The following is a 23,497-nucleotide window of genomic DNA, read 5'->3' on the forward strand; positions in this document are numbered from 1 at the left end:
AATACATTTAAACTCAGTTTTTCACAATTCCTGACATTTAATCAGAGTAAAAATTCCCTGTCTTAGGTCAGTTAGGATCACCACTTTATTTTAAGAATGTGAAATGTCAGAATAATAGTTGAGAGAATGATTTATTTCAGCTTTTATTTCTTTCATCACATTCCCAGTGGGTCAGAAGTTTACATACACTCAATTAGTATTTGGTAGCATTGCCTTTAAATTGTTTAACTTGGGTCAAACGTTTCGGGTAGCCTTCCACAAGCGTCCCACAATAAGTTGGGTAAATTTTGGCCCATTCCTCCTGACAGAGCTGGTGTAACTGAGTCAGGTTTGTAGGCCTCCTTGCTCGCACACGCTTTTTCAGTTCTGCCCACACATTTTCTGTAGGATTGAGGTCAGGGCTTTGTGATGGCCACTCCAATACGTTGACTTTGTTGTCTTTAAGCCATTTTGCCACAACTTTGGAAGTATGCTTGGCGTCATTGTCCATTTGGAAGACACATTTGCGAGCAAGCTTTAACTTCCTGACTGATGTCTTGAGATGTTGCTTCAATATCCACAACATTTTTCCTCTTCATGATGCCATCTATTTTGTGAAGTGCACCAGTCCCTCCTGCAGCAAAGCACCCCCACAACATGTGGCTGCCACCCCCCGTGCTTCACGGTTGGGATGGTGATCTTCGGCTTGCAAGCCTCCCCCTTTTTCCTCCAAACTTAACGATTGTCATTATGGCCAAACAGTTCTATTTTGTTTCATCAGACCATCAGACCTCCAAAAAGTACGATCTTTGTCCCCATGTGCAGTTGCAAACCGTAGTCTGGCATTTTTCTGCCGGTTTTGGAGCAGTGGCTTCTTCCTTGCTGAGCGGCCTTTCAGGTTATGTCGATATAGGACTCGTTTTACTGTGGATATAGATACTTTTGTACCTGTTTCCTCCAGCATCTTCACAAGGTCCTTTGCTGTTGTTCTGTGATTGATTTGCACTTTTCGCACCAAAGTACATTCCTCTCTAGGAGACAGAATGCGTCTCCTTCCTGAGCAGTATGACGGCTGCATGGTCCCATGGTGTTTATACTTGCATACTATCTGTTTGTACAGATGAACGTGGTACCTTCAGGCTTTTGGAAATAGCTCCCAATGATGAACCAAACTTATACTTGCATACTATCTGTTTGTACAGATGAACGTGGTACCTTCAGGCTTTTGGAAATAGCTCCCAATGATGAACCAAACTTGTGGAGGTCTACAAAAAAAAAATTCTGAGGTCTTGGCTGATTTCTTTTGATTTTCCTATGATGTCAAGCAGAGGCACTGAGCTTGAAGGTAGGGCTTGAAATACATCCACAGGTACACCTCCAATTGACTCAAATTATGTCAATTCGCCTATCAGAAGCTTCTAAAGCCATGACATCATTTTTTTGAATTTTCCAAAAACCCACTGGAATTGTCATACAGTGAATTATAAGTAAAATAATCTGTATTTAAACAATTGTTGGACAAATTACTTGTGTCATGCACAAGGTAGATATCCTAACCGACTTGCCAAAACTATAGTTTGTTAACTGGAAATGTGTGGAGTGGTTGAAAAACGAGTTTTAATGGCAGGCACAAGGTAGCCGACTTGCCAAAACTATAGTTTGTTAACTGGAAATGTGTGGAGTGGTTGAAAAACGAGTTTTAACATCTAAGTGTATGTAAACTTCCGACTTCAACTGTAGGCTATTTTTTATTTGACTGAAATAAATATAAGCCTATCATTTTCTTTTTTTTAAATTTTATCCCCTTTTCTCCCCAATTTTCGTGGTATCCAATCGCTAGTAATTACTATCTTGTCTCATCGCTACAACTCCCGTACGGGCTCGGGAGAGACGAAGGTCGAAAGCCATGCGTCCTCCGAAGCACAAACCTAGCCGCACTGCTTCTTTAACACACGCGCCTCCAACCCGGAAGCCAGCCGCACCAATGTGTCGGAGGAAACACCGTGTACCTGTTCCCCTTGGTTAGCGCGCACTGCGCCCGGCCCGCCACAGGAGTCGCTGGAGCGCGATGAGACAAGGATATCCCTACCGGCCAAACCCACCCTAACCCGGACGACGCTAGCCCAATTGTGCGTCGCCCCACGGACCTCCCGGTCGCGGCCGGCTGCGACAGAGCCTGGGCGCGAACCCAGAGACTCTGGTGGTGCAGTTAGCACTGCGATGCAGTGCCCTAGACCACTGCGCCACCCGGGAGGCCATCATTTTCTTAAGTGAAATGCATGCTTATGGTGATGATTATTTTTTGTCAAGAAATTTTAAATATCAAAAAGACAACCTTCTTACATTGGATGAATAATAACCAAGTACCGGTAATTGATTTGAAAGTGAAAGTTCCTGGATAAACCACCAGGGTGCGCCACGGTACCCGAGATCATCATTCCGCCGAGGACCCTCCCATTGGTGGCAAGTTTTGTTACTGCAATAATCTGATTGGATGGGGGAGACCGTTATTGTATGTCTGACTGGCTAGACTGCTTGATTTACCAGCTGACGGGGGGAAGTTGGCGTGGATCACTGACATTAAACCAAACGATTATTTGATCATCCTGCGTCGCAGTGTGTATAATCATAATTTGTAGACTTGGGATCTCGCAATGAAGGTATGTATAGTTTAGATATTAGTAAGTACAAATGGTTTAAGGTGTGGCACATGAGTTAACAAAATTAACATTTCGTTTTGTGTCTGGCTCAATACACTCACACACCCTGCTGTCAACACAAGGCAATGGGGTTCACGATGCATAAAGCTAATGTTAGTCCCCGTGTTACAATCTATCAGTGTTTTGACAACAGAGCGTTTTGGATACGTGTACTGTGTATGTTATTACTTGTCTTTATGAACAATGTCAATAGTCACCGTGAAGCGTGTGATTTTTGTAAATGACGAGGCTACTTTCATTTATCTAACATGTACAGTGCATTCCATTTTCTCAAAACGGTATCTGCTCTTTGAGTCTTCTTGGCAGCTCTCTCTTTGGGACTTGCCTGTGATAATCCCAAAAAATGCTGTCATGAGACCGAGGGCGCATTTGCTCCTGAATGTTAGTTAATTAGTCAGTGCATTTCTCGTACAGTTGTCATTGCGTTCAGCTGTTGCATTATTGCTGTCTCGTGTAGGCTTCTTCAATTGGACAGCCAAGCCAATGATGCCATACAGACTGAAAAACATGACAATATTATATTTTAAATTGAAAATTATTTTATTTTAAACTTTAACACACTCTTTTAACGTGTGCCTATTACAGCAAAACGGTCAAATTACCATTTTCAATTGCACGTTGAGTGCACAGACCGCGCGCGCACACACACACACACACACACACACACACACACACACACACACACACACACACACACACACACACACACACACACACACACACACACACTATGGATAGTTAGCTACAGGTAAAGGAAACACTAACTTGGTGTCTTAATAGGGCATTGGGCCAACACAAGCCAGAACAGTTTCAATGCACCTTGGCATAGATCCTACAAGTGTCTGGAACTCTATTGGAGGGATGTGACACCATTGTTCTATGATCAATTCCATAATTTGGTGTTTTGCTGTTGATGGTGGTGGAAAGTGCTGTCACAGCCGCCACTCTAGAATCTCCCATAAGTGTTCAATTGGGCTGAGATCTTTTGACTGAGACATCGGCATATGGTTTTCATGCTCATAAAACCATTCAGTGACCACTCGTGCCCTGTGGATAGGGTCATTGTCATCTTATGGGGGCACAGCCATGGTAGCCAAAATAATAGTCTGCCCAGCATTTTTATACATGACCCTAAGCATGATGGTATGTTATTGCTTAATTAACTCAGGAACCACACCTGTGTGGAAGCACCTGCTTTCAATATACTTTGTATCCCTCATTTACTCAAATGTTTCCATTATTTTGGCAGTTACCTGTATATCATAACTAATACTAAAGTTTCTACTGCAGTTATTAAGAGAAGCACATATGTCTGTGTCTATCTGGTTATTTATCACGTGATAGATAGGGGATCTATTTTGTCGAGAGGTTCAAACAATATGGTCATTGGTCTGTGCCATCAGGGCACTAGACTGAAATATTCATTATGTTTCACAGAAAATGTATGCAGCAAGGTGCTGCTTTAAGGGATCCAGTCCCTGCGGTGTGTCATGATGTACTTTGGCCCTTTAAAAAAAGGTATTGTTTGGCATTGCTTTGTTTACAGTTGTTCAGCTTATCATGCCATCAAAATACTCCCAAACTTACAACACACAGAAAATATGTTTATTTATACAGTATACAATACTTATTTTCCACCATAATTTGCATATAAATTCATAAAAAATCCTACAATGTGATTTTCTGGATTTTTGTTTTCTCATTTTGTCTGTCATAGTTGAAGTGTACCTATGATGAAAATTGCAGGCCTCTCATCTTTTTAAGTGGGAGAACTTGCACAATTGGTGGCTGACTAAATACTTTTTTGCCCCACTGTATTTGAATCAATCTAAATGGGCACCCTTCCAGCATAAGGCCCATGTTGTTTTTTACCCCTGAAAATATCTGTACAGCGGTTTTGGTTAAGTAGTATCTCTAGATTACCATTGGATTTAACTGATCATTCAAAATCCCTATTTCGCCAAAGAGCTTGTTGCTAAGCAATGGGATAGCTTGTCACTCCTCGTCACTCCTCTGATTGGCCCAGAAGAGTAAACAAATCATGACATGTCGTTGTTGATGTAGTTTATCTCAGACTTGATCGACTACTTGACAGCTGGCACACTGCCAAACTAATCCCCTGCAGTTTCACATTAAACTGACAATGACGCAGTATACATACATTACATTAAGTAATTCTGTGGTGATACAGTAATATCCTCTGATTGACAGGGGTAATCCCTCCAAGCTAAAGGCACTAGCCCCTACGGGCTGAATCCATGTACGCGTTGGTTTCCCCTCCCCTTGTCTGTTCAGACCCACGACAGTTCGACGCCTTCTATTAATTGCACAAAGCACAGTGACATCACTGGCAGTTAGAAAAGCCCTCACAGACAATCAGGCCTTCATGCCAATGGTATGTATGTCAACTCATAGATCATATGTGTCAACCAAGGCCTAAACACAGATAATGTTCTAGTAACAGATGACATTCATATTCTGACTATCTCTGAAACTCATTTAGATAATACCTTTGATGATACAGTGGTAGCAATACAAGGTTATAACATTTACAGAAAAGACAGAAATGCCAATGGTGGAGGTGTTGCTGTTAATATTCAGAACCACATTCCTGTAAAGATTAGAGAGGATCTCATGTTAAATACTGTTGAAGTAATATGGCTACAGGTTCTTCTGCCTCACCTAAAGCCCATTCTGGTGGGAAGCTGCTATAGACCACCAAGTGATAACAGTCAGTATCTGGATAACGTGTGAAATGCTTGATAATGTATTTGATATCAACAGAGGTATATTTTCTGGGTGATTTAAATATTGACTGGCTTTCATCAAGCTGCCCAATCAACAAAAAAAAAGCTTCGAACTGTAACCAGTGCCTGCAACCTGATTCAGGTTGTCAGTCAACCTACCAGGGTATTTACAAACAGCACAAGAATAAAATTATCAACACGTATTGATCACATCTTTACTAATTCTGCAGAAATGTGCTTGAAAGCAGTATCCAGATCCATCGGATGTAGTGATCACAATATAGTAGCCATATCTAGGAACACCAAAGTTCCAAAGGCTGGGTCTAATATAATGTATAAGAGGTCATACAATACGTTTTGTGGTGATTCCTATGTTGTTGATCTAAATAATATTTGTCGGTCTGTGGTGTGTAATGAGGAGCAAAAAGACGCTGCACTTGACACATTTATGCAATTCCTTATTCCAGTTACTGATAAGCATGCACCCATTAAGAACATGACTATAAAAATGGTAAAATCCCTGTGGATTGGTGAGGAATTAAAAAATTGAGAGTGATGAGGAATGGTAAATAAGTCTGGCTGCACAACCGATTGGCAAACATATTGCAAATTGAGAAATCATGTGACTAAACTGAATAAAAATAAACTACACTATGTAACAAAGATAAATGACAAAGAATGATAGTAAAGCTTTGGAGCACCTTCAATTACATTTTGTGGAAAAATGCAAACTTTGAATCATATGGCTCATTCATCACAAAATTGGCTGATATTGCCAACTACTTTAATGATCATTCATTAGCAAGATTAGCAAACTTAGGCATGACATGCCAGCAACTGACACTACACATCCAAGTATATCTGACCAAATTATGAAAGACAAGCATTGTAATTTTGAGTTAAGTAAAGTGAGTATGGAAGAGGTGAAACAATTATTGTTGTCTATCAACAATGACAAGCCACTGGGATCTGACATCTTGGATGGAAAATTACTGAGGATAATAGCGGACAATATTGCCACTCCTATTTGACATATTTTCAATTTAAGCCTACTAGAAAGTGTGTGTGCCCCCAGGCCTGGAGAGAAGCAAAAGTAATTCCGCTACCTAAACATTTTAATGCCCCCTTTACTGGCTCAAATAGCCGACCAATCAACCTGCTACCAACCCTTAGTAAACTTTCAGAAAAAATTGTGTTTGACCAGATACAATGCTATTTTACAGTAAACAAATTGACAACAGACTTTCAGCACGCTTATAGGGAAGGACATTCAACAAGCACAGCACTTACACAAATGACTGATGATTGGCTGAGAGAAATTGATGATAACAGCCCCCATAATCTTTTTTTGTAAGACTTCAATGCGGCTTTTGACATTATCGATCATAGTCTGCTGCTGGAAAATGTGTGTTATGGCTTTACACCCCCTGCTATATTGTAGATAAAGAGTTACCTGTCTAACAGAACACAGAGGGTGTTCTTTAATGGAAGCCTCCAACATAATCCAGGTAGAATCAGGAATTCCCCAGGGCAGCTGTCTAGGCTCCTTACTTTTTTCAATCTTTATGAAAACGACATGCCATTGGCTCTGAGTAAAGCCATTGTGTCTATGTATGCGGATGACTCAACACTATACACGTCAGCTACTACAGCGACTGAAATGACTGCAACACTTAACAAAGAGCTGCAGTTTGTTTCAGAATGGGTGGCAAGGAATAAGTTGGTCCTTAATATTTCTAAGACTAAATGCGTTGTATTTGGGACAAATCATTCACTAAACCTCAACTAAATCTTGTAATACATAATGTGGTAATTGAGCAAGTAACCTTGGATTGTAAACTGTCATGGTCAAATCATATTGGGGAGAAGTCTGTCCATAATAAAGTGTGACTCTAACAGCATTAACAAAAATTATATTCCACATCAAGTAACTGATGTAAGCAGTAAAATTAGATTTTAAAAAACACCTTATGGAACAGAGGAGACTGTGAAGCAACACAAACTGGCATCCACACAATAACATTTTTTATTTAACTAGGCAAGTCAGTTAAGAACAAATTCTTATTTACAATGTTGGCCTACCCCGGCCAAACCCAGACGACAATGGGCCAATTGTGCGCTGCCCTATGGGGTTCCCAATCACGGCTGGTTGTGATACAGCCTGGAATCAAATCAGGGTCTGTCTTGACCCCTTTATCACTGAGATGCAGTGTCTTAGACAGCTGCGCCACTCGAAAGCCCGCACTATACACACACGTACACATGGACTTTGTATTGTAGAGATGTGGTAGTGGAGTAATCTGTTGTGAATGTATTGTAATGTTTTTAAAATTGTATAAGGCAGTTAATTTTGCTGGACCCCGGGAAGAATAGCTGCTGCTTTGGTAGGAACTAATGGGGATCCATAATAAATACAAATGCAAATACAGATACTACACAGCAGCCATGCCTGTCTAGATACAGTGGTTTTGCTCATGTTGTGGTAAGATATAGGATGTCAATTTTTGTTTTAGGAGGTTAGCTAGGCCACAGTTTAAGCCATACTTTGAGCAGTTCTGTACTAAACGCTAGCCCTGTCTAGCCCTTTCCCACTATAACCGAAGAGATATACTGTAGCCTATTTATACATGTGGGATTTCTGTTGAGAAGTTTGAGTTAAAAGGGCATCTGAAAAACAAAAGGGCAGATTTTTGCTCTAATTTGTGCCCCGGGGCAGCATGCCATGCACAAGGCAGCATGGAGTCCTTTTCCTGCCAAGCCACAATGGTCGGTTGGCAGCACACGCAGAGCTGGGTGGGCACTGTCCATGGCACACACAGTCAAGGCCTCTTTGTACTCAGTCCCACATTGGCTATTTATATCCATTAACTTCCTTATTGCGGTAGATTAACCATAAACGAGTCGCTATGGGGTTTTATCTCAGAAAAGTATGCAGCTATGTTATGGTCAGACACTAATTGAAGAGGAATGCTGTAGTGTAGTTAAATACCCAAAGGCTGTTTTTGTGTGGGAACAGTCTAGATAATTGTGCCGGCCTAGTGGATGCTCACAGGCATTTGAAATTGGATATTCTCAATCAAAAATGAGTTAAATGCTCAAACGCAAAAATATGAATCATGTGTGTAGAGATGTTTGGAAAATGAATTTGTCTGCTGGCACGCTGAAAGGTGTGAGTAAAACTAAAAAGCTAAATTGTGTTTAAAACAAACAGGCTATACAAGAGTTGGAAGTTCTCATGTGTGTGGTTTGGCATTGGCCAATGCATGTCCACTGTCTTTGAAACAATTTATTTTTGGTCTAATGTGAAAAGCCTTTGTGGTGCGTTTCACTTGGCTGAGTGAAAATGAATAAACAAATTGGAAAAAATTTCCCACACATCTCTTGAGGTCTATAAAAAGACCACCACCTACAGAAACCACCAGTTTTCACACAGTATTTATAGCCAATAAGTTTTAAAGAAGAGACATTTGAAAAGATTTAAGACCCCACAACTATGGGAGGGGGGGTTATATATGCGGTCATGCAAGCTTAGGGAGGACTACACTAGCACTATGAGAACCCAGAAGTGCAGTCTTTTGCAGAGCTAGTTCTCACCAAACTGGCCCACTTCTTAAGTGCCCCTTCCTCTAGCTGTTTGAATGAACCACACTTTGTCCCAAAGGACACTAAGAAGGGAAGGAAGAGGAGGGGAAGGAGGGTCTACGACTGCGTCCTTAAGGATAGAATTAAGACTGGCTAGAGGTTACCGGCTGTGGTCAGCGGGGTGGTGGAAAGCAGTCTGTCAAACAAGCTATATTTAAGTCTCTCTGGTCCCTTTCCCACAGTGCTAGGGCTCGGAAAATGCGAGAGGGGGAGAGACCTCAAGTTGAAGCCAAACAGCATGGCAGCTAGCGTGGAATGCTATCGTGTTATCCTATAGTCTGCTCAGTTTACTGTTTCAGTTGGGGGCTGATTCACAAGTACTCTAACTGTGTGATTTGGGTCAGGCCTAGATAGGCCTTAGAATGCCATCGTGCTACACTATACTCTGTTTCAGTTGAGGACTGATTCACAAGTACTGTAACTCACTCACCCTCTATCTGAGATATCTACTGCAGCCCTCATCCTCCACATACAACACCCGTTCTGCCAGTCACATTCTGTTAAAGGTCCCCAAAGCACACACATCCCTGGGTCGCTCCTCTTTTCAGTTCGCTGCAGCTAGCGACTGGAACGAGCTGCAACAAGCACTCAAACTGGACAGTTTTATCTCAGTCTCTTCATTCAAAGACTCAATCATGGACACTCTTACTGACAGTTGTGGCTGCTTTGTGTGATGTATTGTTGTCTCTACCTTCTTGCCCTTTGGGCTGTTGTCTGTGCCCAATAATGTTTGTACCATGTTTTGTGCTGCTACCATGTTGTGTTGCTACCATGATGTGTTGTCATGTGTTGCTGCCATGCTATGTTGTTGTCTTAGGTCTCTCTTTATGTAGTGTTGTGTTGTCTTTCTTGTCGTGATGTGTGATTTGTCCTATAATTATATTGTATAAAAATATATATATATTTTTAATCCCAGCCCGTCCCCGCAGGAGGCCTTTTGGTAGGTCGTCATTGTAAATAAGAATTTGTTGTTAACTGACTTGCATAGTTAAATAAAGGTTACATTAAAAAAATAAAATGTGATTGGGGTCAAGACTAGCTAGCTTAGAATGCTATCGTGCTACGCTATACTCTGTTTCAGTTGAGGGCTGATTCATATATAGCCCACTGAATGATTTGTTTTTGGGGCGGGCTGAGGAAATCTGCATGGAATGAAGACATTGTTTATACATTGTGATGGCAAAATTTGGGAATTCCTAGTTACACAACATTTTACTGGAAGAATTCAAGCTAATCCGATAACTATGAGTCACAATTTGATAAAAGCACAGTCTTTCCTCTCTGTCCTTTTAGCTTAAAAGGATCGGCGACTAGAAAGACAAAACACAGGGTAAATTTAGCCGATACATTGTTGCTGCAGAGAGATTGACCTCTGAAAGATGGGGAAACGAGTTAATAGGCCTTTGCACAATGGTTCCTCAATAAAAGGCATACCACAATGTTATGACGCACTTTAACTATGTTATTGGTCTAACCTAAAAACAATAGAGATCTATTATGTTTTTTCTATTGATATGGACATAAGACACTGTTTCATTGAATAAGTAACATTTAACTTGAAGGTGTTGGATATTGGTTGTCACCAACTCTATAACAATGTATACACTTAGACTACTGTATCTTACAACTGTGGGACTTGACTGACCAAGGGCCTAGACAAAACAGTGTGAATCAATCTACAACCCAACAAAACGTTATACACTTGACCATAAGCCACATTCTTCCATTACATTCTACATTCTTTCATTGTTCAATACTTCACCCTATCAAGGTTTGATCCAGTTTAGCCAGGCTAGGCTTGACCACAGCTTGTGAGTAAATCACTGATGAGAGTTAAGTGCCTGGTCCGAAGGCTTCAGCAGCAGAAGTGGCTGCCAACTGTTACACACAGAGCCACAGCTGTGACTTGAGGAGTGGCATCCTGTCCACTGAACAGCTTATCATTTGATGGCGCTGGGTCACAATCTGTAGGAATGCCGCTCTCGTCCACTGGAGCCAGCCCAAAGCTCATTTAACACACTGTAACATACTGTAGCACACTGACAAGTCATCTAATGGGAGATCGAGACAGCAACACTATGCCATAGTGGGATTGACTGGGAAAGGCTTACAGTTTAACCTCATTTATCACTTTATCTCACCGTTCCAGAGCCTCCAAATATTGTAGTGAATAGGAAGGATAGCCGATATGAACTGAAAGACCTCAACACACTAGACTCTGGGCCTCTTCGCAGGGTGACATGCAGGCCTAGAGTGGCTTATTCTGTGGGTTGCAACATGTAAAAAACATAGTAGAAACATAGCTCTTTATTCTAGTTGAGAGAGAGGCATGTATGTTCTACACAATACATTTTCTACGACATTCTGTAACATTGAATGCTCCTGAATAAGCCTATGACTGTGTCCCAGTATCCACGCTATGTATAAGCCTATGACTGTTCCCAGTATCCACGCTATGTATAAGCCGCATGACTATTCCCAGTATCCACACTATGTATAAGGCCCATGACTGTTCCCAGTATCCACGCTATGTTTAAGCCCTATGACTGTTCCCAGTATCCACGCTATGTACAAGGCCCATGACTGTTCCCAGTATCCACGCTATGTTTAAGCCCTATGACTGTTCCCAGTATCCACGCTATGTACAAGGCCCATGACTGTTCCCAGTATCCACACTAGAACACTACTTAGAATGAACCAATGTATTTGCCATGCATTCTAATGCTAGTCTGTGTGTTAGTGTGGATACTGGCACAAAGCCAGTGTCTCCATAGGATTAAGTAGAGTAAGTGAGTGAGTGAGGGTCTAGGAGGCAGTAAGGGATAAATAAAACTTCAGAGGAATCTCCACCTCGCTTATCAACGACACCCAGGCTTATCTAGGCAAAACAGTGCTTTCACTGTGTGACTAGGTCCTATTCACTTACAAGAATTGCATTTCATGCTCTTGTTTTTGAAGACTTAGTCCAGTCAGATTCAAAGCTGTCATCGCACTAAGCGAGTTAGCATGGTCTAATATTTAGAAGTTAGCTTAGCTATGTCAGTTAATTTTAAACAGTGATGTCCACACCCAGTGCTTAACAGCTCTCTGAGTAGTTATTTGCAGTATTTTGAAACAGACAGCCTACAGCATGTCGACATGGGTAATCATTCACACTTTATAGGTTATTCTCACATGCAGATGTCCTTAACGTTCACTGTGTATCACTGTCCTTGTCTAACTTTATTCTGGTGTACAGGTTTTAGGCAGGAGAGTCCATTTTTTTAAACCACTTTTTCTAATGCACTTTGACGGTCTTTCCCAAAAGCATGACTCAGAATATGTTTACATCCTTTTCTCCACCATGGGTACTTGAGTCAAATAGTTTCACATTGAGGGACTGATTTACAAAGAATAACAAAAATATATAGAAAGTACCATGAGTAAAGTGTTCCTGAAAGTCGACCAACAATGATTAATGTTCCTGTTTTGGAGGTCTGACTAGTCATTGCCCCTGTGTCCTGCTACGGTCATAGTTAGGCTCTTGCCTCAATGGGTCAAACCTTGTGACATGGTTGGAGAACACAGGTTGTCACGGGGGAAACATTCTGTTGCTGCACCGTGGCTTTGAAATGTAGTTTATGGCAGTAACGAGAGCTGCTGTAGTCCGCCCTGGCATGGGTTGCCTCGCTCCTAGGCCTCGACGATGAGGTCAACAACAACATGTGAGGTCACCCAGTGCCAAACCACAACTTTTCAAAGCACATTGGTCCTGACCTGGAAAATGGCTACCCAAAAAGGTGGAGTGAGGGCCACACTGGGGTAGAGCAAGTTACCATTCAAGGTGTGTGTGCAAAACAAATCAGTCAATGAAGTTTTGTTCTCTGCATTTGCAACCTTAGTTGCAGGATTGCAGCTTAGGCATATTTACAGCACATCTCACAACCACTATCTATCTCCACACCCACTCAAAGCATCTATAAGGGTCTACAGTAGGCCTATGTTTCCATGGGTTGTCTGCACACCAGGTTGTATGAATGACGCAACAGGAAGTGGTTTGACATTTTTCACGACAGTTGAACAAATACGCAACACCACCCACAGAGTGCCAAGGAGGCTCCGCTTCCTCTGTATCCAAACACAATGTGAAACAACTGTTCTTGCCCTTCCCTATCGGAAGTCTGTACCAAATACTGTTCTAAATCATTTCAAATACTTTAGCTGTTCTTGATTGAACTTGCCTAGCACAATGGAACCAATGGAAAAGTCCAGAAAGTGAAAACCCCACCCACTTGACACTTCAGGCAGGCTAAAGCAAACGCTCAAAGTATTTGAAAGATTTCAAATAGTATTTGAAGCCAGGTCTCGTCCCTACCACTTCTCCATCATTTAGTTTTTTACACCCGCTCACAAACGGTTGCATTGTGTAATCTGATAGGCATTGTGAAGAATTTAAAAAGTCACTATCCTGTTGTCTCGCTGGTCCTAGTCAGGAAGAGGTCATTGGCATGGTTGAACGTACAGTACTGAAAGCTCTATCTGTATCCAATAGCATGTCATTCACATCTCTTTGTACTGTAATAGGGAGTGCCAGAATTATAGTGCGTGGTTCCAGGGCAAAAGATCATTATCTGAAAGGAACGTCCTCTGTTGACGTGTTAACAACGTGGCTAGTAATATTACGTCTTCTCTAAAGCTCTTTAGCGAAAACTCTCGGGGAAAACCAGCTGAAGGGCTCTACTGTCTCAGCTGTATAAAGATGCCATTGTTTATCGTTCGCTGCTAGTTTACAGTTAAAACCCTTGTGTTATTTACGTGTCTTGTTTAATGTTGATTAATTGCTATGCTGTCATACGGATGCATTTCAATTGGGTTCGGCCGAATGCTTAGGTAGCTTCAAATGTTTACAATTAAAATCTTTGTGTTTATAATGTGCCTTGTTTAATGTCGTTTAATTGACATGCTTTCATATGGATGTGTTTAGTGTGGTTACGTTGTATGCTTAGTTAGCTACAAATATGGTGAGTTATATTTAATCATTGCTCAACCAACCACATCTTTAGCCTGCAACACTGGGTATTGTTGTCAGTGTGGCCTTCCTCCAATCTGCTGCATTGACAGAATGTTTACCTGAACACCAGACATATGACCTCAGCCGCATTGATGCGAATTAGTTTTGTGTTGACAGCTTTGTTTAGTTGTGTTGTCGCAGCCACCCTCTGTCTGTTTTCACTTTCCCTAGTTGTTCGGTGCGGTCTGGAATAGCTGAACTAGGACACGGTTAATGCCGGCGCACTGAATAGACAGACATCTGTGTTTAGTCTGTGGCAGTTGGAATGTGATCGCTGTCTGTTCGCTTGCTCATTTTTTGTGGTAAATATCAACACAAGCTAGAGGGATTTGTACATTTTTAAGCGATTAAGCATTATGAGAAAACATTGACAGATCTCAAACATCTATATCTCAATACATTCAATCAAAAACATAGAATATATTAAGACACTGCCATTTGTTTATTTTGAGTGTGGGATGTTGGTGTTACTCTGTTTGGAGTAGTAAAGAAACTTAGGTTGTACAGACTACTATTAATTTTTCTTCTGTATAGTTTTTCATCTTTCCTCTGTCACAGGGAAGCAAGGAGTTCTATACAGGTTAGTAAAGCCTCCATCATTTGAGAGTGGTTTTATACTACTAACCTATATAGATCTCCAGCACCTCAAGAGAGATGACCTTTAGTATAATTCGAACAGAAACATGGTAGGGAAGCCCTGCATATTACAGTAGGTCAAACATTGACTGGCATGTCTAACAATATTGATGTAACACGGGAAATGGAAAGGATTCTACTCGACTATGGACTAGTTGACTGAATGTTCTCAGGTGAACTTTACTAACTTCATATCTTTGTAATTACTACACCACAAAATACAGCTTTTAACAAAGGCAGATAGGCCTATTCAGCAAATCACATTTTTTATTGGTCACCCACATATTTAGCAAATGTTATTGCGGGTGTAGCGAAATGTTGGTGTAGTGGCAGATTCAAAGCATTGAGTCTGACCTTCAGGATTTCACACTAAAAGAAGATACTGTATTCAATTCCATTGTGCCACCTGTACGTAGGACGCATCAACACACACACTTTATGATGCTTCAAACCCTTGTCAATATCACTATCTCTCCCCTCCTCCAGACAGATGATGCTCAGTAACCAAGCCAGACGCCAATGAAAGATAACCGTCTGCTGCCATGACAACCAGTCGCTGCACTCTGTTGCCGGAGGTGCTGCCAGAGCGTTCTGACTCTGCCCACACAGTGAGCTGCTTGAGCGACAGGGACTTTGATCCAATGGGTAGCCTGGACTACCCGACAGAGCCTGACCTCCCAGGAAAAGCAATTGAAGAGCAGAGCAGTCCGGCCAATGGAGAGCCGCAGTACTACATGCAAGTGTCTGCCAAGGATGGGCAGCTGCTGTCACCTATCGTGGGAGCGTACGCTAAACAGAGGTATGGACCTGCCAAACATGGATGGAATAGAGTTTTGTACGAGTGTGGAGGGGAGGGGTTGGTGGGGGTCAGAGGTAAAGTGAAGCTAGTTTTAAATATACACCCAAATACAACCAAACACGATTTCTGAATGGTAACAAATCAAGTGACTCTCAAAAGGATTTCCCCCCTCTGTCTGGGATGTCCTTCTTGTTCTCTGTGAAAGAGGACTATATAGATCCTATAGATGAGTAACTATGGCTTCAGACAGCTACATAAAACTTACATACCAATCACACTAACTGGCCCTGTGGGGGAAATGTCTGTTCATTTGAAACACAACAAATGTCCTGTTCTAGCCGGATGGTGCAGAGTCTAAATTTAGCACCTTGATTAGCATGTACGCCTGACGGGACTCTGTCACTCACACACACTATGGGAGACAAAGGGGGGCTTTAGCGGCAACAGCTGCAGTCATGCAGACTGGGTCACAACTGTTAGCCCCCCCAAAGCCCTCTTAATAATCAGCATGTGGCATAGAGCTAGCTAGCATAGGGTGGCTTAGAGATAGATAGCATAGTAGCAAAGCGGTAGCTAGCATAGATTGGCATACAGTAGAGCTGGTAGCATACATTATAGAATTGGGATCAACTTCATTTGCTACCTATTACAGAATAAATATTACAGAATAAATTGCCATGGTAGCTACAACGTACAATGTATTAATAAATACTGATTGAAGAATATGTGCTATCCGAGTCCAAGGTCTACTTGTGCCGTCTTCCCAACTCTATGTCTGGTCATTGGCAAGACAACACAAACAGATCTGGGACCAGGTTATAAATATGCCTTTTTGTCAGATATGTCTAATATAAACTAAATCAACAAACATTATCGCCATAGATGTTTATTAGTTGTTTTCGTATCCAGTGATGTTGTCGTCATGTTTGTTCTGTTGATGATCAACATGAAAAACTATTTCCAGATTAGGTTTAAAGGCTTTTATTACTTCAAACTGACAACGACTCCAAAGTTGTTTTGCTAGCAAAATCTTATTATTCATTCTTTTGTCTGACAAGATGATGTTCATCCTGTTGTGTTAGTTATTGGCAGCGACGAGTGTTTATGTTCAAGGGGAGGTTTGTTGAGTGAGGGGCTCATTCATTCCGTCAAAGACATCGGCTTAGTTTCCTGATGAAATCAAGGCGATCAACAACCCAACATCATCATCATCCAGATTAGAGGATTAGATGCCATATAGGAGATTGGTGAATCATAGATTACAGTCCATATAGTAAATGAAAGTAATAATCCTCCTTGCATATGTTGTTTTAATCCAGAACATTTTTGATTTGAGTCTGTAATCTAAGAGATGTACTGTATGAATGCATAGTACAGAGACGGAATAGACAGGGTATTCTAACAATGTGTGACAGCGTCAAATTACACCAACACCCTCCCAGGGTTTTGTTATTTAACCAGCTAGTTTTCTATCCACTGAAATATTGACCTGATATTTTGGAAAACCTCTAGTCAGTGAATTGTAATGTCCAATCTTAGTTGTTATTGTTCTCAGAAAGGGAGGGAAGAGGGATAGTTAGTTATTGTTCTCAGAAAGGGGAAAGTAGGATCCCTAGTCAGCTGTTATTGTTCTTAGAAAGGGGAAAGTAGGATCCCTAGTCAGCTGTTATTGTTCTCAGAAAGGGGAAAGTAGGATCCCTAGTCAGCTGTTATTGTTCTCAGAAAGGGGAAAGTAGGATCCCTAGTCAGCTGTTATTGTTCTCAGAAAGGGGAAAGTAGGATCCCTAGTCAGCTGTTATTGTTCTCAGAAAGGGGAAAGTAGGATCCCTAGTCAGCTGTTATTGTTCTCAGAAAGGGGAAAGTAGGATCCCTAGTCAGCTGTTATTGTTCTCAGAAAGGGGAAAGTAGGATCCCTAGTCAGCTGTTATTGTTCTCAGAAAGGGGAAAGTAGGATCCCTAGTCAGCTGTTATTGTTCTCAGAAAGGGGAAAGTAGGATCCCTAGTCAGCTGTTATTGTTCTCAGAAAGGGGAAAGTAGGATCCCTAGTCAGCTGTTATTGTTCTTAGAAAGGGGGAAGGGGAATACCTAGTCAGTTGCACAACTGAATGCATTCAGCTCTGTCTTCTGCATTTCACCCAACCCCTCTAAATCAGAGAGGTGCGGGGTGCTGCCTTAATCGACGTCCACGTCATCAGCGCACGGGAAGCAGTTGTATTTGGTGGTTAACTTACTTGCTCAAGTGTGGAACGGCACATTTTTCCACCTGCGGTCCCAAGCTTCTACACCAGCCTTGTGAAAACATCAGCGTATCTAAAGACAATTTCTTTCTGTTCCTCTTTTCCTCACCTCGTTCTATATTGCCGAAGCCCTCTGCCTGAGCGGCCCATGTGTCGGATCTGTCATGACGGAGGGGGTCAGGAGGAGCTGCTCTCCCCCTGTGAGTGTGCAGGGACCCTGGGTACCATCCACCGGAGCTGCCTGGAGCACTGGCTCTCTGCCTCTGGCACCAGCGCTTGTGAGCTCTGCCACTACCAGTTCACTGTACAGAGGAAGAACCGGCCACTGATGGAGGTACAGTATACAGAAGCATAAGTACACACATGCACACACAAAATGCAGCATGTAAATAAACCATTGTCATAATGACATGCTACACATACACATATACTGTGCATGGCCCTTCTCGCTGTGCATGGCTCTTCTGTCCCCATCTGTCCACATAATCCCAACAAACATATATGTTTGTCCGCGCTGGGCTTAAAACCAGGCCTTTGGCCTGTCCTGTTTTTCCATGTTACATCAAAACATGCCAAAGGATTTTGTTGGCTCTTGCTATCTTTTAGGAAGAACACAGTCTAGTAAATATGTAATTTATAGTTATAAGCTGTGGTGTGAAGTTTGGTCTATATGCACAGATGGAATATGAAGTGAAGGGGGTTGAAGACACTTTGGGCTTCTGGTAAACATTCCATGACACTTCACACACCCCACTTCCTCTACATTCTCAGCAGTTACACTAGTTGTCAACCAATCCTCCATGTTACTGTGGGTTATATCAACACACTGATGTTACTGTGTGTCTTATTAGCAATGTAACAGTTAAAAGTGAATGTCTTTCAGGGGTGAGATTCCCGAAAGCTCTTAAATCGCAAAATAATTGTCAACACACAGCAAAAACACCTAGTCCTCTGTAAATGAATACTGCAAGTTAATGAATAAATCAACTCCAAATGAGTTTTGGTTCTCGTGGTAATAAGTAAGCTCACTGCTAATATCGGTTGTGTTTCTGAATTTTTTTACCCCTCATTTCCCCATCTATCTGAAGAAGATTATACCCCATATTTTTGTGGAATGAATTCTACCACAATAATAATGTGTGTGTTCCTATGTGTGTGTGTGTGTGTTAGTGTCCTCGTCTCCACAATAACCTCTAGCTAACATGTTATTCCCCCCTAGCATCTCCTCCATTCTATGTGCATCAGGACACTGCCTCCATATATAATATATCATTGCATAGCGGTGGTACAAAGTGGTTGTTTGGTGGCAATTACACCCATACAATGGTAGCATTTCTCATCAGACCTGGGTTCAACTAATATTCCAAAACGTTCAAATACTTTGATCGTTTGCGTAAGCCTGTCTGGTGTGCCGAATTGGTGGGATTTGCGATTTTGGGACAGTTCTATTGGTTCCACTGTGCTAGGTGAGCTCAATCAAGCACAGCTGAAGTTACTGAAAATATTTAAAATGGTATTTGAACCCAGGTCTGATTCCTCGTGAATATAATATCTCATCCATATATCGTGCCTCATTATCTGAATCATAAAGAGAGCCCTGTTCCATGGGGTTTTGAGGATGCACCAGGATTTTTATTTTATATTCTTGGAGCCATAGACTTTTAATATTGACAAACCACAGACATTGTGGGTTGGTTTGCGATTGAATTTCTCGTTATGTTCAGGAGAAGTCTCCTTTCCAAATATTTGAAGAATGGGCTTTAGTTAAAGATGTACTCTGGAACTTTTGTATAATTTCATCCAGTAGTTTTGAAAATGATGCTCACGAGCCAAAAGTGTTCCGTTTTTTGTGTACTATGTCATGAAATTGTGCAATATGTTGTCCATTTCGTATGATATGTTACGTCCTGAAAATCATACAAATGTTGAACTATAGGTTACCAATTTCTTGTGCTTAAGATCCTGGAGTGCATCTTTAATATACTGAAACTAAAGATATTGTTGGGTAGTTGGCAATCCAAGCTAGCTGTCTATAAAAGCGCATGTTGCGTTGGAATAGAGGCTGTATGCAGACCATGAGGGAGAAAATGGCATAGCTAAATCAGGAAGGCATCATAAGGTTAGCTCTAGCCCAACCTGGCCCAGTACCCGAAGACCAGACCGGCATCCTGTTTTAGAGTAAATCCAGTTACACTCTCCTGTCTCTTAACATATTGCTATCAAACTCAGTTAGCAATTTTCTGCTAGCAATACACTGCACTTCCAGTTCCTGTTAGCTGGAAGACCATAAAACAATATAATGGTGTTAGCTGATCAAATCTAGAATTTACTGTAACAAGACCTCGAGAACCCAAGGGTGGTTACCAGAGCCCTATACTACAGTGCATACCTGGTTTGAGGAATTAGCGAGGTAACTTTGGTCAATTGAGTTCAATTCGGGATAACCAATACCAAGAAAGTGGCTCATATTTTAGCCAGGCACATTTCTATGGCAATGAATCCTCCCAGGTAGGCGAACTCCATTTATCCTGAATTAAGTGTTGAGTTGCGAGCTGAGGAACAATGAAATCAGATTCCCTCCCTCTCGCAAAGATTGTGTCATCATCCCCTTCATTTGAGAAAGACAAGTGACAAAATATTTTATTAATCAATCAAATGCTTTTTTGGTGTGTTAAAAAAATAGCAATGTTAAAATACCTATCACATTACACATTTAGTGTTGATGCACGCGCATCATTTTCATGACGTTGTCAGCCAACCCATCTATAAAGACCTCAACAAGCCTAGTTCACACCATAGCCTGTTGAACTTTATTTCATTTTGATTTCGGCACAAATGAAAATGTGGCATTGACTTGCCCATTGATTTGATGTTTCTGTTGTCAGCAAACGTGACATTTTATCTCCTCTCCGTCTCTAGTGGGTGCGTAACCCGGGCCTGCGCCAGGAAAAACGGACGCTGTTCGGCGACATGGTGTGCTTCCTGCTCATCACGCCTCTGGCCACAATATCGGGGTGGCTGTGTCTGCGGGGGGCCGTGGACCACCTGCACTTTTCCAGCCGCCTGGAGGCCGTGGGCCTCATTACCCTTACCGTGGCCCTCTTCACCATCTACCTCTTCTGGACCCTGGTGAGTGGTGGAGGGTGGCAGCCAGTACATCTCAGCAGAGGTCAGACTGATTTTGGGTGTTTCTTGTGCATTTTGCGCAAATTCGTTCCCGTTTTCACTTGGATGTGTCTGTGACGCAAAACCCTTGCATAAATACATTGCATTATTCACAAATGTCTCATAAGGAGGACACAAACAAGTATAAACATTAGTTGACTCTGGATCCTCCATTCCTATTGTGTATACTGTATGATCCTCTTTTCAGGGTGCTATGCAGGAAATAGGAATGCAACCCTGGTTATTTAGCACTTTTAGTCAGCTACTTGGTTTGCTCATGGTAAAAGATGCCGTTAGGCACAGATCTAGGATCAGCTTACCCTGTCCCAATTCTAGACATTACTCAACACAAAAACAACGTCTAGACTAGTGTCTAGGGCAGGGATGGGCAACTTTGATGGGGATGAGGATCACAAAAAATCTGAAGTCATGAGGGACTGCAGTTGCTTGAGGTTCTTCGTACCCCCCAGATAGCTGGCTGCTAGACTAATTTACCAATCTGAAAGTTAGCTAACATTGGCTAATTGAGTGACTGACATAAGAGAAACTACTGATGCACAACCAGATTTCACCCTGTGTATTGTACTATTCTAACTTGGTTGAGAGACTGCGTTTAAAAAAAAATGGATTGATCAGAGGGCCTTCAAAAGGTGTGGTCGCATGCAGCCTGCCAGCTGCCCATCTCTGGTCTAGGGGCATTTTTTTATTTTTTTTATTTTTACATTTAATCTTTATTTAACTAGGCAAGTCAGTTAAGAACAAATTCTTATTTACAATGACGGCCTACTGGGGAACAGTAGGTTAACTGCCTTGTCCAGGGGCAGAGCGACAGATTTTTACCTTGTCAGCTCGGGGATTCGATTCAACAACCTTTCGGTAACTGACTTAACGCCCTAACCACTAGTCTACCTGCCGCCCCAACATCTTCCTCTTCCACTTGTTTGGGCTTGCATAATGCATTACAGTAATGGGGACAGTATATACACTATTTAAACCTGAATTCATCTCTCTACCACAGGTGTCGCTCAGGTATCACTGTCGGCTGTACAACGAATGGCGGCAGACCAATCAGAGGGTGGTGCTTCTCCTCCCCAGGTCACATGGTGAACAGTCTGCTCCGCCCTCTTCACGAGGCCCATCTCGTGAAAAATGGCCATCCAAAGAGACTATTGTCTGAGCAGCCCTCTCGTCAAAAGCCATGAAGGAGAAACACTGAGGAAGAATGGGGATAGTTCCATAGGCGCCGGAACAGTATTTGCTTCTGGTGCCCTCCAGTGCTGAACTTTGAAGTGCCCACACGTGTGGAATTGCCACCAAATGTCATTAACTTAAAATGCAGCATTACATCCCACCACTGCCACCAAAATGTCATACAGAGATGGACAGGTACATTTGGTGATATAGATGGGGTGGAGTGCGTAGTTGGTTATAAAGCATTTGGACTGAAGGACAGCCAGGAAAAGTTTGCCACTGTGACCATTACATGCTGTGATTGGTGATTCCTGTGAAGTGCAGAAAACATTGTGTCCGGTTCATATAACATACCAACATAATCCTGTGTATAGTATTAGTCACATTCTACCAATCAACAAGTCAAAGCCCAGAGTGTAAATAAGTACTTCAACTACTTCAGTATTTTACATAGCATTAAACTGTTACCTTTACCTACATGTGTGGGTCTCTGTGCCTCAAACCAGGGTCATGTTCATTATGCACCAAACAGAAAACTTACTGAAACAGTGAGGGACTACCTGGACTTATCCAGTAAGACTCATTTTTCATTCTGTTTCAAAAGTATTTCAAACGTTTCACTACGGTGTGCCCTGCTGAACACGATCCAACTTAAGACAGGCTTAGTGGAGTGTTAAACAGGGCATAGGTTGATAGGGCTCAGTCTTTCTTTGCAACACCTTCATTAACAGTTTAAGTACATTGACCTTAACATATCAAAAGGGACATTTTGAATTAATTTATATTTTGGCTACAAAGTAGTTTTGTGTGAAAAATACAATATGGTCTCAGTTGAGAACTGGTTGACTGTGGTATATGTTAATATTTTGTGTTAGTCATTCACTTCACTTACAAATAGCTGTGTTTGTTAGACATCCCATCTTTGACTCATGAGTGGTCATTGTGTTGATTTTCTAGTCACTGCCTTGTAAAGTATTCTTCTGTGATAGTTCTCTTCCTAGAAATGGTTGTATAGCCAAGACTATTCAGGTTGATTAGAAGGGCCAAAAACACTTACATTTTCTGTCTAGGGAACTTCTTGTTATACCAGATGCATTAACCCATCAAAGTATATTTTTTAAATCATAGAGTACATGGTGCACTTAACTCTTCAGCATCTTCATTTGATTAAATGTCGGGATTCACTAGGCCACACATTGAGCTTGTTGGTGAAGTGGAATAAACTTCCGTTATGTTTGTGTGTCCGGATGGCATTTTGATAATGTATTTCCTCTACAGTTATTTTATCAGCTGTTTCCAATAAAAATATGAACTTAGACTCCAGAGCTGTT

The 23,497-nt window shown here is 41.7% G+C and overlaps 1 protein-coding gene across 1 annotated transcript; it reads left to right on the forward strand.

Moving 5' to 3' along the window:
• Nucleotides 1-22: 22 nt before the first annotated feature.
• Nucleotides 23-23,482, forward strand: LOC129818976 (E3 ubiquitin-protein ligase MARCHF3-like). Its single transcript, XM_055875393.1, has 5 exons — nt 23-2,639; nt 15,261-15,573; nt 17,940-18,144; nt 20,730-20,939; nt 21,994-23,482. Exons 2-5 carry the CDS (start codon nt 15,317-15,319, stop codon nt 22,150-22,152), a joined length of 831 nt encoding a protein of 276 aa, XP_055731368.1. The 5' UTR covers nt 23-2,639; nt 15,261-15,316; the 3' UTR covers nt 22,153-23,482.
• The last annotated feature ends 15 nt before the right edge of the window (nt 23,483-23,497 follow it).

This window comes from Salvelinus fontinalis, chromosome 21 (assembly GCF_029448725.1).
Source record: "Salvelinus fontinalis isolate EN_2023a chromosome 21, ASM2944872v1, whole genome shotgun sequence".
Lineage (NCBI taxonomy): Eukaryota > Metazoa > Chordata > Actinopteri > Salmoniformes > Salmonidae > Salvelinus > Salvelinus fontinalis.